This window comes from Cherax quadricarinatus, chromosome 51 (genome assembly GCF_038502225.1).
Source record: "Cherax quadricarinatus isolate ZL_2023a chromosome 51, ASM3850222v1, whole genome shotgun sequence".
Classification (NCBI taxonomy): domain Eukaryota; kingdom Metazoa; phylum Arthropoda; class Malacostraca; order Decapoda; family Parastacidae; genus Cherax; species Cherax quadricarinatus.
In genome coordinates, this window is record NC_091342.1 from 9,835,502 (window position 1) to 9,854,150 (window position 18,649).

The 18,649-nt window shown below is 42.4% G+C and overlaps 1 protein-coding gene and 1 long non-coding RNA gene across 6 annotated transcripts in view; both read left to right on the top strand.

The window, feature by feature from the left end:
* LOC128686126 (cytochrome P450 2D14) overlaps positions 1–11,991 on the top strand; it is a 45,537-nt gene extending 33,546 nt beyond the window's left edge. For all 5 annotated transcript variants that reach the window (XM_070095820.1, XM_070095819.1, XM_070095818.1 and 2 more), the window contains exons 5-10: positions 1,268–1,437; positions 6,133–6,244; positions 7,353–7,533; positions 8,112–8,227; positions 8,646–8,786; positions 11,425–11,991. In XM_070095820.1, the coding sequence (XP_069951921.1) occupies positions 1,268–1,437; positions 6,133–6,244; positions 7,353–7,533; positions 8,112–8,227; positions 8,646–8,786; positions 11,425–11,603 (899 nt within the window). In that variant the 3' untranslated portion in view covers positions 11,604–11,991. The remainder of the gene's footprint in view (positions 1–1,267; positions 1,438–6,132; positions 6,245–7,352; positions 7,534–8,111; positions 8,228–8,645; positions 8,787–11,424) is intronic.
* LOC138854182 (uncharacterized) overlaps positions 1–18,649 on the top strand; it is a 77,349-nt gene that overhangs the window by 24,896 nt on the left and 33,804 nt on the right. The gene's annotated exons all lie outside the window — the stretch shown is intronic.

An 18,649-nucleotide genomic window follows, 5' to 3' on the forward strand; every position in this document is an offset into this window, starting at 1 on the left:
GTGGATAATTTTGACCTCTCCTATTCCATCTTATGGTAAAATCTTCTACACGCTTCCCTCATGTATCTAATGTGTGTTAACAAACACCTTCTCTAGTCATTTGTCTTACATCTGACTCCTTTCTTTGGCAAGAAGCTTTTAGTCAAGCACCCGTTGCCCCACATTAAATATTGATACTCTAGTTTACTTATCTATGCTAACTCTTTCTTCCTTACCACAACCACTCTCTTATACCCACTACTTCCTGCTGCACACACACTGACATTACAATCATAAATCTATCCCATACCACCCATATCTCTTTCTCATTACTAGTTCTCTCTAGCCCACCTTTCTCCCAATAATTGCTTATATAATACCCTGTATTCTCTTTTATACATAAACTTTCACTTCTCTTTTATCTACCGATGGCATTCTCCTTGTGCCCCATCTACCTCTTATCTACACTGTGGCTACCAATAAATAATGATCTGATGTATCTGTCGCTCCTCTAAAAATATGCCCATCCATAAGTCTAGCTATCAGCTTACTGTATATTAACACAGTCCAACAAATTGTTATCATCACGCCAATATCACATATCATATTCTTATTCATCCTCTATCTCTTAAAATACGAATTATTTATTACCAAACTTTTTTTCATGCATAGCTCAATTAGAGGCCCCAATAATCATTGACTCCTGCTTACCTACTACGCCCTTTACAACAGTTTCTCCCATTTTAACATCTAGGTCTTCCACAACAATTAATTTCTCACTTGCTCCAAAACTCCCTAAACATTTATTTAACACTTCCCAGAATATCTCTTCTATACACTCCTCTCTTTCCCATGTGCATAAACACTTACTATTACCCACCTCTCACATCCCTTACTTGAACCCATAGAAATCTTGAATAGATCACATATATTCCCTTTTGTCTTCCTATGACTGATAATTTAGTGTGTATTCGCACACATGTTCATGAGCATCTGCATATGTAGTATAAATTGGATTGAAGTAGAAATAGCAAGATATGCCTGTATCTTACGTGTTTATGAGACAGAAAGAAAACAAACAAGTAATCCTGCCATTGTGTAAAACAACTACAGGTTTCCGTTTAACACTCATTTGGTAGGATGGTAGTACCTCCCTTGCTGTCTTTTAACCATGATTAGTTAATTGTATTAACTATGTTAAAGATTTAGGCTTTCTTTATTAGCTGCAAGATGCAAGGTTAAACTGATAGTTATCTTACAGGTTTTACAAGCTCACTCCCATCTTCAGGTATTATTGGTGGGAACGGCGATAAGTGGCAAGAACTGCGGAGGTTCGTACTGCGCCACCTTCGGGACTTCGGGTTCGGTAAGACCACCTGTGAACCTATGATCACGAAGGAGGTGACTGAGCTGATGGACCACATCCAGCAGCAGAAGGGTCAGCCCATTCCCATGATGGTGAGGGATGATGATTGTGATGGGCGGGGTGATGATGGTTGATTATAGGGAAGGCACTGTAGGTATTTGAGGTTATTGTGACGCGGATGATGATTGATTTGGGTGAGGCATTGATGAAAATAGTGATGATAGTAGTTGGCTGAGGTAAAGGTGAAGATGATCTTAATGGTAGCTGGTTTTGGTGATGGTGATGATGATAATGATGATCATAATAATAAAACTGTGAGCTAAGTGTGATTCAGTTTTGCTGTGTGTCACATCACCTCACAACACACAGTACAACGAAGCTACATCAAGAAACACAACCTTCAGACAAGGTAATCTTTAACTCTCCACAAACACCCAACCTTCCCTGCACGAGACTCCTCAAATATAACTAACACTTTTGGAAAGGAAATTTAAAAACAAAAATATCCAATCAATGTTTGTGTTATTAGTAAAGCGTTCCAGCCACGTTATTGTAACTTCTATTCAACGAGACTCTCAACTTACCTTCCCAGCCCATCTAGTAACACCACATCTTTCAAACCTATCACATACCCGACTCTCATGAGAAAAAGGGGTTTCATCTTATACTATCTTTGCCACAGGGGAAAGGATACAAGACAGTAAGATACTATCGAAGTGAGACAAACTGGAATGGTGTCTCTCGCTCAGCAGACGGAGGATCGTAGATGAATGGTCCAGAGAACCGACACGTTGATAAATTAGAATCGTGTGCAACACTTGAGTATCTTTAATGAGGAAACGTTTCGCCACACAGTAGCTTCATCAGTCCAATACAAAGAAGAGCGAAACGTTGCCACAATAAAAATGTCACATTAGTTGCACTTGTGTCCTTTTACTTTACGTATTGTCGGTAATTCTACCAACTTTATTACACATAGATTTAATCAAGTCCGATTAGATCAGACCAAGACCACAACAATCATTGTCACAGCGAACAAACAGCGTACCAAAAACACCAAAGTCTTCTGGAACTTTATCAAAAAAAATCAGAGGCACAAATCCCACCAACAAATTCAAACACATCACCCACAACAACACACACATCTCAGACCCGCAGGCTGCTACTAACATCTTCAAACACATCTGGGAGAAGATCTTCCACCCTCACCCACCCCACCCTAACGCTATTCAACACATTCAGAACATAGAACACTGGAACACTACACACACACAAGAAACAACACCAGACAGCCACATCCATCTGGACTCTCTTACCTCCTCCCAAGAACTCGACACTCCTTTCACCATCACAGACATTAAAACTCTCCTCAGACACTTTCCTCCCAAGGCTCCTGGTGCCTCTGGCCTAAACCATTATTATCCTAAAACACCTTCCTGACTCTATCATTACTGCCTTCACAAACCTCCTCAATGCCTTCCTTGCCTCTGGATACTTCCCTGCCCTCTTCAAAGCTGCTACTGCTATCCTCCTTCCTAAACCCAATAAAGACCACTCTGACCCTAGAAACTATCGCCCTATCAGCCTCCTCGAAACTTTAGGAAATCTCTGAAAAATTCATCAACCTGGAACACAACGCGTACCTTCTGTCGGCCAGTTTGGCTTCAGAACTCGCAGATCTACTCAGGATGTCATTAACATCATTCTCAGCTACATCCACATAAACACAAAACAAAGAAACAGGACAGCCCTGGTCGCAAAAGACGTTGAAAAAGCTTTTGACACTGGCACGAAGGGCTCAAGTACAAACTCTGCACTAACTTTAACCTTCCTCTCACTACTCGTAAACTCCTCTGCAACTTCCTAGACGGCCGCACCATGAGAATCAAATTCCAAGGCTGTTACTCTGATTACTTCACACTATCCTATCCCCTACCCTCTACATTTTATACACTAACGACATTCCAACAACTGTATACCACAACTCCATCACACTACCCTATGCAGACGACATTACACAACTTACCACTCACGCCAATATAGATACACTCACACACAAAACACAAAATGAGGTCGACAGGATAGCCTTCTGGGAACAAAAATGGAGGATCAAATCCAATGCAGCTAAATCCAGCATTACATATTTTAACTATAGGAAACGTGATCCTTCATTACCTGTCGAGCTCTGAACAGCTGACACTCGCATCTACATCCCTATCACACAATCTGTCACTGTCCTTGGCGTTAATCTTGACTACCTTCTTAGCCTACACGGACACATTCACTCAAAGCATGCAATAGCTAGTAAGGCCCTTGCTGGCCTCTACAAGCTGCAACATGCCTCCCAACGCACCAGATTACACCTCTACAAACCCCTAACACGTCTTGTGATAACCTACTCTCCTCTAGCCCTCTCTTTTGCAGCTAAAACAAACTTACTTAAACTGCAGCGTGTCCAGAACAAGGAGCTGCGCTTGGTGCTTGATATCAGATGGGAGGACTTTGCCACAAGCGAGTCTCTCCATGCCCAATTAGACATCCCTGCACTGAATCTGTACCAGAAGACGCTCAGTGGCAGACAGATAGACAAACTCGAGACACGACATGACTGCTGGACCTCTCTCCTTGACGAAGACATTCGCAGACCCACACACCAACACAACCTTTTCTACTCCTTGTATGATCCTGCTCCTAACCTTATCTACAAATAACCTTTGGATTCGTAGGTAAGACACATAGGCAACAGTTAGGTAACTTTATTCCGAAACGTTTCGCCTACACAGTAGGCGAAGAAGCCTACTGTGTAGGCGAAACGTTTCGGAATAAAGTTGCCTAACTGTTGCCTATGTGTCTTACCTACCAACCTGTTGGTATTGTATACCATTTTGATGTTCAACCTTTGGATTCTCTGAAAGATACCTTGAGCTGTTCGTCCCTCTGACCCAAGTTCGCCTTAGCTGCTGGGTTAAGTCATGGCTCAATTTCTACACTCCTCTCTAGCGCTAATCTTCGCCTGTCCCGTCCTCCCCGCTCACCCCACCGAAGTCCCAACAGAACAGCCTGCTGTTTGTTCTCAATGTCTGTCCCACGATCGCCTTAGCTGCTGGGTTAAGCCCTGGCTCTATTTCTACAACTAAGAACACTCCTCTCCAGCGCTATTCTTATACTGAATTTGTATTGATAAAGCCACTGGATGACGAAACGTCTACAATAAAGATACCCAGATGTTGCACATGTGTCAGTATCGTATACTGCATCGAAGTGCCTGTAACAGAGACGATTTAAGGTACGCCTGTGTCCTCCACAGAAACTCCACGGGACATTGATGAACTGGGATGAGGCACAACTCGTTCTCACCGAACCAGACCTTAGACGCCGACGATGCTAGAAGCCTCGCTAATCGCCGACACCGACACAATAGAACGTAACACTGGAAACCACAAAATTTCTGAAACATTAGCATATATGATATTCAACCAGGCAAAGCACCATTTTCCCAGCAATTCAGGAGTCACATGATCTCATCGTCTACCCGTCCTCATCCCAACATGACATTCTTCAGGTCACCATGCGTCACTTACACCTCACTCTCCGCCTATATATAATGTCTTTCAATCTCTGTATGTTAGAAGTGATCAAGGTCCCAGGACCGAAACGTTTTCTAATAAATATGCCATAGTGTTTGCTTAGGTGTCTTTTTAAACCAATTCTATCATGTCTTTCCTCATTTTTCATCTTACAGGTGAATGTAATTTAGGTAACTTGAGTCTTTTTTCATACGGAAGATTTCTAATGCTATGTACTAATTTTTTCATTCTTTGCTGAATGTTTTCTAACGAATTTATATCCATGGAGACCAGAACTGAGCTGCGTAATCTAGGTGTGGCCGTACTAATGATGTATAAAGCTGTAGTATAACCGCTGGACTTCTGTTGCTTACACTTCTTGATATAAATCCCAATAATCTATTTGTCTTATTACGTACGCTTAGGCGTTGCTGTCTTGGCTTAAGATTTCTGCTTGCCATAACTCCCAAGTCTTCATCGCATTCTTTATGGCCAAGTTCTAACCAACCTGACGCCTATATAAGCGCCAGCCTCCTTGTCTGTGCTGCAGAATCTCGACGACTATGGTGCTCTTCACACCAACTCCAAGGATGAGGGACTGATTACCTAATCTTTTATATGCAGGTTCTACTTTCTTGAAGTTATGTCCTAGAATCTGTATTGATAAAGCCACTGGAGGGCGAAACGTCTACAATAAAGATACCCAGATGTTTCACATGAGTCTTAATTTTCATCTTGTCGGTAATGTATACCTGTCTTGCAAAGCGTTTATTCTGTTAGTGGGTTGGATTTGTGAATGACCTGCCAAGTATGGGCCAATAGTCCTGCCACAGTGTTCCTCCTTTCTTATGTTCTTATAAGTGCCGGGGTTATTTACATTCCCGAGCTTCAGGATTTTACATTTGTTTACACTGAAGTGCATCTGCCACTTTTCTGACCACATGAGCTAAATCTCCCTGGGATTTATAAGGAAAAGTACAAGCAACAGGAGCCCAGAAGTTATACTACACCTCTACACATCATTAGTAAGGCCTCATTCAGATTATGCATTTATATATATATATATATATATATATATATATATATATATATATATATATATATATATATATATATATATATATATATATATATATATATATATATATATAATTATTATTATCATAATCATTATCATCATTATTGCTTTTATTGTTATTCTTATTATTCACTTTTCCACAGGAAGAAGTAGATAATTTCATATCCAATGAAGACTGTGACGTCACACATTCATTCGCGTCTATTTTTCTTAAAGAAATGCAAAGGCATGTCGGAGAAAAGTCTATATTCAACAGTAAGTAACATAATTATATATATATATATATATATATATATATATATATATATATATATATATATATATATATATATATATATATATATATATATATATATATATATATATATATATATATTATTGTGACCACGAACGAGTGGTATTGAATGAGTAACAACATTGCGGCTAGTCAAGGATTCGAACCCATGTAGACCGAAATTAACTCAGAGGCACCCACACCACCGTATGTCCTCGGATCAAGGTAAAACACCTAGCTCTGCTGGGTGCTTGATTCTTGTAGTATTGTGTAGTCCAGTGGGTTAGAGCGTCGTGTGATTTTCACTCACCATAAGGCGGGCCAAAACGACATGGGTTCGAATCCTCGGCTAGTCTCAGTTTATTACTTGACAGATGTTTATTACACCTTAATCTGAGTTCATATATATATATGCAATAAGATCGCAGTAAACAGTTGATATTACAGTATTTCACAATATGCAAAACAGCCACAGTCAAAATGTACTGAACTTTCAAGCGCATTCGTGATTTCGCACATTATAATGCAATAGTGGAATTTCACTATTTTTCACTGGAATTTTAATTGTCCTTACAACTGCACGTCTGTGTTGAGCATCAGCTGCATTCCCAGAAGACACGCAGCAGGTACATAGACACAGACACCGTTAAAAACCACAAGACATAATACAGTGACTGAACAATACATAAATATGTTGATAAATGGCTCAGAGAACCGACAAGTTGATAAATTAGACACATGTGCAAGACTTGGATATCTCTATTGTGGAAACGTTTCGCTACACAGTGACTTCATCAGTCTCGATGAACTGATAACATCGACTCCAGGTCGAGGGAGTGATTATCTCAAACTCCTTCTGAACTTCACCACTGCTTTGTATAGGACTGATGAAGCCACTGTGTGGCGAAACGTTTCCACAATAGAGATACCCAAGTGTTGCACATGTGTCTAATTTATCAATACACAAATAACCCGCACATTGGTCCAAGTCGGACCGAAACGTCTTCATAAGCTTCTCTATCTCTTATGTGTGTTTTTTCTGTACACAGAAACCTCTTTTCACTGACCTGATCTTTCTGTTGTTTCCAGTGCACGAGTTTACAGCGGTGATATTTGATATGTTTGCGGCCGGGATGGACACCACGTCAAGCACCCTGACCATGGGAGTGTACCTAATAGCCAAGCACCCAGCCATCCAGCAGAAAGTTCAGCAGGAGCTGGACGAGGTCCTCGGCAGGGACAGACTACCAAGCTACTCTGACGCAGACGCGTAAGTAGCGGGCGATATCAGGTGGACTAGGGTTAACTTTCTTCTAAACAAAAGTGGTTGAAATATATTTGAGTAAAGTTATTATTTACCAAAACCTAAGTTATGATGCAAGTAGCATCGTATTTTGTTTAATGTTCCAGTGTCTAAAAAGGAGCAAACAGATCTCACACTGCAATGGTTGAAACACCAAGAAGTAAGGATATCAATGACATCTTGCTGACAGGGGTAAAGAAAAGAAAGGTTGCAGGACAAACTTTTGCTGGACCAGCGTTAGGCTGTGGCTCGTAAAAGTACTGCAGAAAGTAAAAATCTTGTCTTAACAAAAGCTCGTTTGCAGAATAAACTCTTACTGGAACAACGTTGTGCTGTGATTTGATAAACTACTGCAGAAAATTAAAAAAATCTCGTCCCAACGAAAGCTTGTTTGCAATCCGTGTCTTTTCTTTCTCCCCCCCCCCCCCAAAAGTATAATACTCACTTCTTTGCTCTCCTCAAATCAAATGACCTATACAGATTGGCATTTCCCTATGAATACAATTCTAATGATAATGTACCTCCTCTTCTCACCTATCTATCAGGCTGCCCTATACACTCGCCACTATACACGAGGTACAAAGGTACTTCTGCTTTACAGCTGTCGCCACTCACAGTGCTTCGGAAGACTGCAAGTTTGCAGGCTACGACATTCCCAAAGGTGACTTTGTCTTTGGTACTGCTAGGTACTTTTCAGAACTGCTAGATACTTTACAATTGGTCGAGGGGTAGGCAATAACAGTGTGTTTCACATGTAGATTAGTGTGTTGATAAATATTTTTCATGTGGGTGAGGGTACCAGTAAATATTGGAAAGCATTTTGCGAGTAACTGGGTTTAGGAGCACCTACGTTACAGATAATTAAGCATGTGAGTGCACATTCATCATTTAGGACTCACGAGTCTATTCTTAATGTCTCTGATATCTACACTGAACTTTAGAATCATGACATCATTTAACAAGGAAGAAGCTTGCTCTGGGCGAAACGTTGTAATAAAAGCTGCTTTGACTATGTATCTTTGATGCTCTGTATACTTTCCTGTGGTTAACCGTGTATGGACTTTATATCTTTCATGCAGGGACGGTGTTACTAGAGAACATAGAGGCTGCCATGACAGACCCTAAGTTATGGAAGAACCCACAGGAGTTTGACCCAGAAAACTTCCTCAACGCTGACGGAAAATATGTAAAGAATCCGGCCTTCATTCCTTATGGAATAGGTATGATGTCATATTTTAGCTTAAAATAAATTAATCGGTGTAACAGACTCGCCTTTCCTTAAGGTGACACTGTTGTCCCTGGTGCCTATCAGTACGTATATACCTAGTATTATATTTATATTATATTATATATATATATATATATATATATATATATATATATATATATATATATATATATATATATATATATATATATATATATATATGGAGATGGAAATCTTCAGCTCATGATCTTCCACATGTTTCCACGAGTCATCAGGAGCTATGCAATGTTGCTAGAGTAGCAAGAAGTGGAATGAGAGGAAGTATTCTCAGAATAAGGTAGTGTGGTGACACCAACCAATTCCTCTCAGAAATGGTCAGGACACAGACATAGTTCGTCACCCAGGCATCCCGTCAAGATCAAGAGAGGTTTAGGTAAGACACTCTTTTTGGGGTGAGCATGGAAGACGGGACAGGTGAAGAATAGTTTTGGTGAGGAGTGTCCACAGTCGTAGAGAAAGTGCCAGGGCTTAACCCAGAAACAGAATGATAGGAAATGTAATAGCCAGCCCTAAGCTGCATCTAATCTCCATCAACAAGTCGTGTGTCACATTGCCCTAGTGGATAGTACACATACAAAACCTTGAAATTATATGTGAACCTTGTGATTAATTAAGGAGTTGAATGTGCTCATTGTTATGTAAGGAATATTACCAATAGACCTCTGGCTGTCTTCAAAAAGAAGTTGGACAGGCACCTAAAGTCAATATCTGACCAGCCAGGCTGTGGTTACTACGTTGGTTTGTGCGGCCAGCAGTAACAGCCTAGTTGATCGGGCCCTGTTCCACCACGAGGCCTGGTCATGAACCGGGCCGCAGGGGCGTTGACCCCCGGAACACCCTCCAGGTATATGTCCAGGAGGGTTTTAGAAGGTTCCAGGTAGTGCTAGTGTGTGAAGATATCGTCAGTGTTAATCATAACTCTTCCTTGATTATTCATGAATTTTCCTACTGTTCTGTGAGTCACATGATATGACAGATTATAGTATACCTGGAGTTTACCTGGAGAGAGTTTCGGGGGTCAACGCCCCCGCGGCCCGGTCTGTGACCAGGCCTCCTGGTGGATCAGCGCCTGATCAACCAGGCTGTTGCTGCTGGCTGCACGCAAACCAACGTACGAGCCACAGCCCGGCTGATCAGGAACTGACTTTAGGTGCTTGTCCAGTGCCAGCTTGAAGACTGCCAGGGGTCTGTTGGTAATCCCCCTTATGTGTGCTGGGAGGCAGTTGAACAGTCTCGGGCCCCTGACACTTATTGTATGGTCTCTTAACGTGCTAGTGACACCCCTGCTTTTCATTGGGGGGATGGTGCATCGTCTGCCAAGTCTTTTGCTTTCGTAGTGAGTGATTTTCGTGTGCAAGTTCGGTACTAGTCCCTCTAGGATTTTCCAGGTGTATATAATCATGTATCTCTCCCTCCTGCGTTCCAGGGAATACAGGTTTAGGAACCTCAAGCGCTCCCAGTAATTGAGGTGTTTTATCTCCGTTATGCGCGCCGTGAAAGTTCTCTGTACATTTTCTAGGTCGGCAATTTCACCTGCCTTGAAAGGTGCTGTTAGAGTGCAGCAATATTCCAGCCTAGATAGAACAAGTATGTCAATATTAGTCACATATGTAGTAGGGTTCGTGAAGCAAAATGTGCATCTTGTCTATAATGAAGTATGGCAGGAAATGTAGACGGATGGGCTAAATACTTTTACAGCTGTTTCATGTATTCACACTCCACTAAGAGGAGTTAAGGACACAATTGGAAATAAATCCCTTTGACTTTTTTGGGGTTATCTTAGGTAATTTACACATATATTACTATGTATGATAATTTGTGTAACTGTATTTATGTGTATCTGTACCTAAATATACTTACTTACTCTGTATTACCATACATCAGAGAATACAACACAAAGTATCAGAAGAAAGGCTTCACTACAAAGATCCCAACTTGTACCTACTACTATCATATATGCTTTCCCTGCTCCACACAGAGGGTTGTTAACATATCCTAAGTATTGTAGTAGTAACTGCATTCCTAGAGATACTCAACAGCAACCTGATTGTCTTCTGTCATTAGGACTGACTTGGGTTATCCTGGACAACTCACACACACTGCTATGTATAACAGTCACCATCACATGTGTGTTGCTATGTGTGATAGTTGTAGCTACCTAAACCTGTGTATTTCAGGATATTCTTAAAGGCCTGAATGTCTCCTCTCACTCAGGTCCCACTTAAGATAACTTACTACGTCTAGCTTTCTTGGGTTATTTTAGCTAACATAAACACATGTTGCTATGATCAACAGTTGCAGTGTTTCTTATTACAAGGATCCCAGAAGCGATAAGTCAATCTGCCTGATTGTCTTAGGTTATCCTAGGAAAGTCACTTACTCACGTAAATGTTTCACATGTAGAAATCCCCTAAACTTGTTTTAACGCACAACAATCTGCTAACACCAGGTACCTAATTTACTGCTAGATGAATGGGGGGGGGGGAGAATAGGTGCAAGGAAACATGCTCACCGCCTCCAATCGCCCCTGAATCAACCCCGGGTCATGTGGTTGTTAACTGTAGACGCTAATGACTGGTATATTCCTACAGGAACACGGGTATGCGCCGGGGAGCCTCAGGCCCGAATGCAAGTTTTCCTCTTCCTCTCTTGCCTCTTCCAGCGCTTCACCTTCTCCATCGTAGGTGAAGAGATCCTTTTCAACAGCCCTACCAACTTCAACGCCCCCGCCATCTACAGTACTGTAGCGCACCCGAGACCACCTCTGTAGGCCTCGTCTCCTGTGTAGCAACTAAAGTAGTGCAAGAGATCTCTGCTGCCTGCAGTCCTGCATCAGTAAACACTTCTGAAGAGTCCCTCAGCAGTTTCTACAAAGTCATCTTATAAATATTCACCTCCAATATTTCAAGGAATTAACAGCATCTATACATCTACTACAGGAAATAACCAGGGTACGGGTGGGGTTAGAACTCATGGCAATGGAATCGTAAAACTGAAGGCCAGTGCGTGAATCACTAGGCCAGTGATTTACTTGGCATGAGTTCTAATCCCACCCGTACCCTGTTTTATTTTTTATTTTTTTTTTTACGATTTGTTTGTTATTACGATTTCGTAAAACATTACTACAGGAACTTAAAATTTGAAGTCAACTTAACACTTCCAAGACTTTCTTTCCCCCCCCCCCAAAAAAAAAAAAAAAAAAATTGATGTCTTATTCACTTTTCTTAATCTTCACTAAACTAAGCAGTGTATGCTAACCCACATCACTGTGTCACATAAGTACTTGAGAGAAGCCTCAGGTAAGTTCACTGCTGGAACCCAGGCGCTTATCAGATGATGAACTGAGAGGCTCCAGAAAAGCGTATAACTGTATCCTTGGCGTTATAAACCGTTATCACGCTTGGATCGAGTTATTGTCTTGCATTAAATATATTTTTATGATTTTTTTTTGGAACACAAAATGCAATTAGCATTTTTTAGTAAACTTATAGCAAAGATTTTTTGCACTCTGTACCTGTAAGTTTAGTTTACACTGGAGAGCAATAAAGAGGCACAATACCGTGACTAGATTATTATTATTATTATAATCAAGGGGGAAGCGCTAAACCCGGAGGATTATACAGCGCCTGGGGGGGGGATGTGGAAGGCATTCAGGCTTAATTCGGGGAACTGGAGCTCAGATCCAATTCCCTAAATCAAGAGCCCCTCACCAACATCAAGGAACCTTCCTTGAGGGGACCGTGACTAGAACAATACACAAATAATGTACGAGAGAAAAAACTTATGACAACGTTTCGGCCCGACTTGGACAATTAACTAGTCGGAAAAATAAACACAAATCCATTGGATCCTTTATTGACAACGTTTCGCCCACACAGTGGACTTTATCAAGTGAAGAGCACAGGAGTACATGTATATATAATTAAGAGTCAGGTGGGCTCTCCATTCTGGGGTTACTATATACGGGTTACTATATACACTCATATACCTGGAGTATACCTGGAGAGGGTTCCCAGGGTCAACGCCCCCGTGGCCCGGTCTGTGACCAAGCCTCATGGAGGATCAGGGCCTGATCAACCAGGCTGTTACTGTTGACCGCACGCAACCCGACATACGAACCACAGCCCGGCTGGTCAGGTACTGACTTTAGGTGCCTGTTCAGTGTCTGCTTGAAGACAGCCAGGGGTCTATGGGTAATCTCCCTTGTGTATGCTGGGAGGCAGTTGAACAGTCTTGGGCCCTTGACACTGATTGCGTTGTCTGTTATCGTGCTAGTGGCTCCTCTGCTTTTCATTTGGGGGATGTTGCATCGTCTGCCGAGTCTATTGCTTTCACAGGGAGTGATTTTTCGTGTGCAAGTTTGTTACTAATCCGTCTAGGACTTTTAAAGTGTATATGATCACGTATCTCTCCCTCCTACGTTCTACGGAGTATAGGTTTAGGGACTTCAAGCGTTTCCAGTAAATGAGGTTTTATCGCGGTTATGTGCGCTGTAAAGGTTCTCTATACTTTTTCTAGGTCAGCAATTTCACCTGCCTTGAAAGGTGCTGTTAGTGTGCAGCAACATTCCAGCCTAGAGAGAACAAGCGACCTGAAGAGTATCATCATGGGCTTGGCATCCCTAATTTTGAAGGTTCTCATTATCCATCCTGTCATTTTTCTAGCAGATGTGATTGATACAATGTTATGGTCTTCGAAGGTGAGATCTTCCAACATGATCACTCCCAGGTCTTTTACATTAGTTTCTCGCTCTGTTACCATGCCCACAAAATGCATAACCTCCTTTTGGTTCTTTGGTACAGGATAATTGTCTATAGCATCCACCTTGGCATTCACTGGGGCCACTTTTCCCTGGCCAATAACATGTCCTAGAAAAGTTACCTGGGCTTGTCCGGAAACATTCTCTGCCAAAATAACTGTGAGCTGATCATCAGCAACCCTAGAGAAAAGCTCTCAAAGCTGCTTCACATACTTTGTCCAACAGTCGCTAAAAATAACAAGGTCGTCAATATAAAACCTCACGCCATTTAGGCCACGTAAGACTTCCTGCATCCTGTGTTGAAAACAGGAGGGTGCGTTACAAAGCCCAAATGGAAGAACCTTGTACTGAAAAAGACCATCTGGCATTACTAAAGCAGAGATGTCACTGGCACGTGGGGTTAAAGGTATCTGGCAATAACCCTTCAACAGGTCTAACTTACATATTTAGCTCCTCCCACTGCATCATTGACATCATCCATTCTAGGAAGAGGAAAACAATCAGCCTTAGTTATTAAATTAACCTTATGGTAGTCAGTGCACATCCTCATGGTGCCATCTGGTTTGGGAATCATTAAGCAGGGTGATGCCCACTCACTCTCACTCGGTATTATTAAATCATTGTCAAGTGGAAATTTCACCTCCTTCTCCATACTTGTTCTCTTTTGTGGATTCATTCTGTAAGGGACCTGCCGAATTGGTTCAGCTTCCCTTACATCTATATCATGGAGTTTTAGCTTGCTTACACGAGGGATATCCCCGAACGAATCCTCAAAATTCTAAAGAAGCTGAACTTTCTCAGCAACCCTTTCCTTACTAAGACCTAACATACATTGTGAAGGGTCTTTTAACAATGCACTGTTACTAAGGTGTATATCTGTGGCTCCCTGCACATCAGTGTCCGCCCCTGTGTCACCTTCTATATTAACACTCGCCACACCTCTTTGGTGGTACGTTTTCAGCCTGTTTATATGCACCACACGTTCAGACTTCCACTACCCAGGTGTGTGAATTCTGTAATTTTGATCTGTGACCTTTGCCACCACCGTGTATGGCCCACTGTACTTTGCTTTTGAGGCATTACCAGGCATCGGTTCCAATGCTAGTACCTCCTCTCCCACTTCAAAGGTACAGGCCACGGCCTTGCTGTCAAATAGTTTCTTTATCTTGGTTTGGCTGTGCAGGTTCTCAGCCGCCAGGCACTTCATGTGAGCCAAATGGTCTTTGAAAGCGAGAAAATCCTCCGAAGGGGCAGCCTCACAATCCTCACCAAGCCAGTGATCCTTCAAAATCGTCAGTGGCCCCCTTACCTGGTGATCATAGATCAGTTTGAAGAGACTATAGCATAATGAGTCCTGAGTGTTGTCCCACATGGCAAATAAAAGGAGGGGGATACCCGCATCCCAGCCCTTCTGGTACTGGTTACAATAAGCACGCAGCATAGTCTTGAGAGACTGGTGAAAGCGATCCACAACCCCTTGATTCTCTGGGTGATAGGCGGTTAGGTTGTCATTTTAATATTAAACTCCCCCAAAACTGTGCAAAAATGTTTCGATGTAAAATTTGACCCCTGATGTGTTTGAATTTCCTTAGGGATCCCTACTTGCGTAAAAAAAATTCACCAATGCTCTCAAGACCACGTGTGTAGTAATTTTATGCAGTGGAACGGCCTCCGGAAACCTGGTAGAGGAACAAATAATAGTAAGTAAGTACTGGTTTCCCATCTTGGTCCTGGGTAGTGGCCCCACACAATCCATCACCAGCCTGCAAAAAGGTTCTCCAACTACTGTGATAGAGTTAAGAGGGGCAGGTTTAATTCCCTGATTAGGTTTTCCTACTCTCTGGTAAACCGGGCATGATTCTACATACTCACCCACCGATTCCCATACCTGGGGCCAGTAAAAATGTTTGGAAATCTTGCCCATGGTCTTTTTAACACCTAAATGTCCTCCCATGGGGACATCGTGGGCCAAACACAAACTTGATACCTAAACGGTTCCGGCACCACCACTTGGTAGAGTGCCTCCCGTGCTCCATCTGCAAAAAAAGAAGCATTTAGCTAGTGGAGAGGCCTCTTCCTCGGTAACAGTAGATGACCGAATAGCTTTCAGGGTGTCGTCACACCCCTGGGCCTTGATCAGCTGTTCTCGAGTAGGAGTCGCCCCTCCTATACCAGCTCCAAGGTTAGGTTAGGTAAGGTTCGTCAGGAAACAGGACAAATGTTTCCTGACGCGGGTCTTAGTCAGATGATGACCCGCCTTTGGAGCTTTTGGTCATCTGACCGAGGCCTTCCGCTGGCTTACCGGTCCACCCCTTTAAAAATTATGGTCATTTATAACCATTGTTATATATACCAGCTCCAAGACCCCCACTCAAACTGGGTCCTGCCTGGGATGGTTCGTCACTACCCTGAACCCCCCACAGGCTAGGCTCAAGGAAAAGGTTTCCCAAACCCAAATCTTCCCCAGGATCGGAAGAGTCAAGGAGAGGCACTGCTATCTTATCTTTTGCCATTTTTCTGGTTATTGCACATACTGGAAATAACTCTGTGAGGCTGGGTCCCTCCAAACCAGAGGTTCCTCCACTTTTGAGAAGACCCATCACGTTACTGCCTAACAGTAGGTCAACACCTTCAAAAGGTATATTCTCTGTGATACCTACAGATAAGTAACCACAATGGTATGCAGACTCCACCCATAACCTGTGCACTGGAGTCTTGACAGTGAATCCGGTAATCCCTTTGAGTAAAACGTCCAACCTGGTGTATGTGTCATCCGACACTGGCAATACACCCCTACAAAGCAAGTTGTACGTGCTACCAGTGTCCTTCAAAGACATAACACCTGTTACCCTACCTTCATTTTGGAGTAAGACCACAGTGGACTTACTTGTAAAGACCGTCATCCGAGGGTCCAAAACTGCTGGATTACCTGATGTACCCAGAGGTGACACTTCAATACTAGTTACAGTGTGGATACCTGGCGTATCTACCTGAGAAGCCCCTGCAACCGCCTGATCTCTATGTATCTTCTTGCAATACGGCTGCAGATGGCCCTGTTTATGACAATAAGTACAGTAATAAGGTTTAAAGACTCCCTGCCCATTTGACCTAGGTTGGATCCCTTGACTCTGGGGAACTGGACTCGTCCCACCTGTTCCTTGTAATCCTGGACCAGTGACTGCGGACTTAAAACTTCCCTGGGCAGGTACTTGAGAATTAGGCTTATTCACACTCTGGTGGTTATTAGACTGAGAAATATGTGGCTTAAATTTCTTATTCCTACTGGTGGGTGGGGATTATTATTATTATTATTATAATCAAGGGGGAAGCGCTAAACCCGTAGGATTATACAGCGCATGTGGGGGGATGGAAGGTATTCAGGTTCAATTCAGGGAACCGGAGCACAGATCCAATTCCATAGATCAAGAGCCCCTCACCTACGTCAAGGAACCTCCCTTGAGGGGGGTGGGTGGGGAAAACTTACCATTATTAGTATGTGGTGGGTGGTAACCACTACCAGATTTCTGGTTAGCTAAAAATCTATCACCCAGCTCTAAAGCATTATTAAAATCATCCAGATCCTTCTCCTCAAGATATGCCTTAAGGTCAGGAGGAACATTTCTCAAAAGATCCTCTAACAAAATTGAGGTAATTACACCTTCATAATTGTCTACCACAACTTTAGAGCGACACCACCTATTCAGAAGTGACATCTTCTTACCATATTCCACCAAAGACTGCCCTGCCTGAAACTTTAGTCCTCTAAATTTCTGCCGGTATCTTTCTGGCAACATCTGATAAGCCAGTAAAACTACCTCTTTCAGTTTATTATAATCAGAAAAGGCCGGTCCCTCTAGAGAACTAACGGCCTGTAACCCTTTACCAACTAGTTGGGTTCTCACTAATGTCGCCCATTCCGTTTCCGGCCAATCTTGGGATTTGGCCGTACTTTCAAATAACAGAAAAAACTGGTCTGGGTCTTTCTCTAGGAATTTGGGCAGAAATTTTATGGCTTTGTCCAAATGAAAAAAATCCCCCCTCGGGCCTGTGGCTTGTTGAGAAGCACCCTGCCTCTCCTTAACAAGGACTTCACGTGAGTATCGTAGCCATGTCCAACCCGGGTACTAAAATATTAATACCCGAGTATCAAAAGTTTGATACCAGGGTATCCAAAAAATTATACCAGGGTATGCAAAAAACTGTACCAGGGTATAAAAAAAATTATACTAGTTTATCCAAACCACCACCATTCACAGATAGATACGTATATCACCACGTGCATATGGACGTATGTGAATGTATAATCAATAATATTAGTACAAGTCCACCTGGACATGATGATACAGATGGTTCAAAGAAGACATCTTTATTTACAACTTACTGAAAGCTCACAATGCCTGTCCTCATACCACACCTGTTAACTCACTACTCCTATGTTGTTTTGTAGTAACACCCATTTATCAGTGCTCCATGACCCCTATGGGTTTAGTGGTTTCCCGTGAATATAATAATAAATTTAATAAAATAATGATAATTATCCTGACAGGGTGGCACTGATGAAGGAAGGAGAGTACCAGGTCACTGCTTACGGTACTAAACAGGGGTCCAGCAGGGCTCCAATTCAGCCTTGCTGTTCCTCAACGCTGGAGCCAGAGTGTACCTGGAGGTGCAGCAGGGAACCATCTACGAGCACCTTTCCAACGAGGTCTACACCACCTTCAGTGCCTTCCTCGTCGAGCAGTTCTAGAGAGGATAACGAGTACATACCACTTATGATGCGCACGGATGTAAGAGTGAGGGAACTAAATAACTGTTAACAGACAGCCTTTCTACCGACTACATGTGGTGCAGCTATAATTCTTGTCTGCAGAGATGAGAAAAGAGAAGCGACAGAAGGGAACGAGGAAGGCAGGAGTTGAGGGAAAGAGGGAAGTAGAATAAAAGAAATAAGGAAAGTATGGAGGTAAGAAGAGAGAAGGAGGAAGGGAAGGAGGAATAAGGAAGACAGAATGCGGAATGCCCAACATTCAGGGCTCGGCTCTCCTCATCAAGTTCTA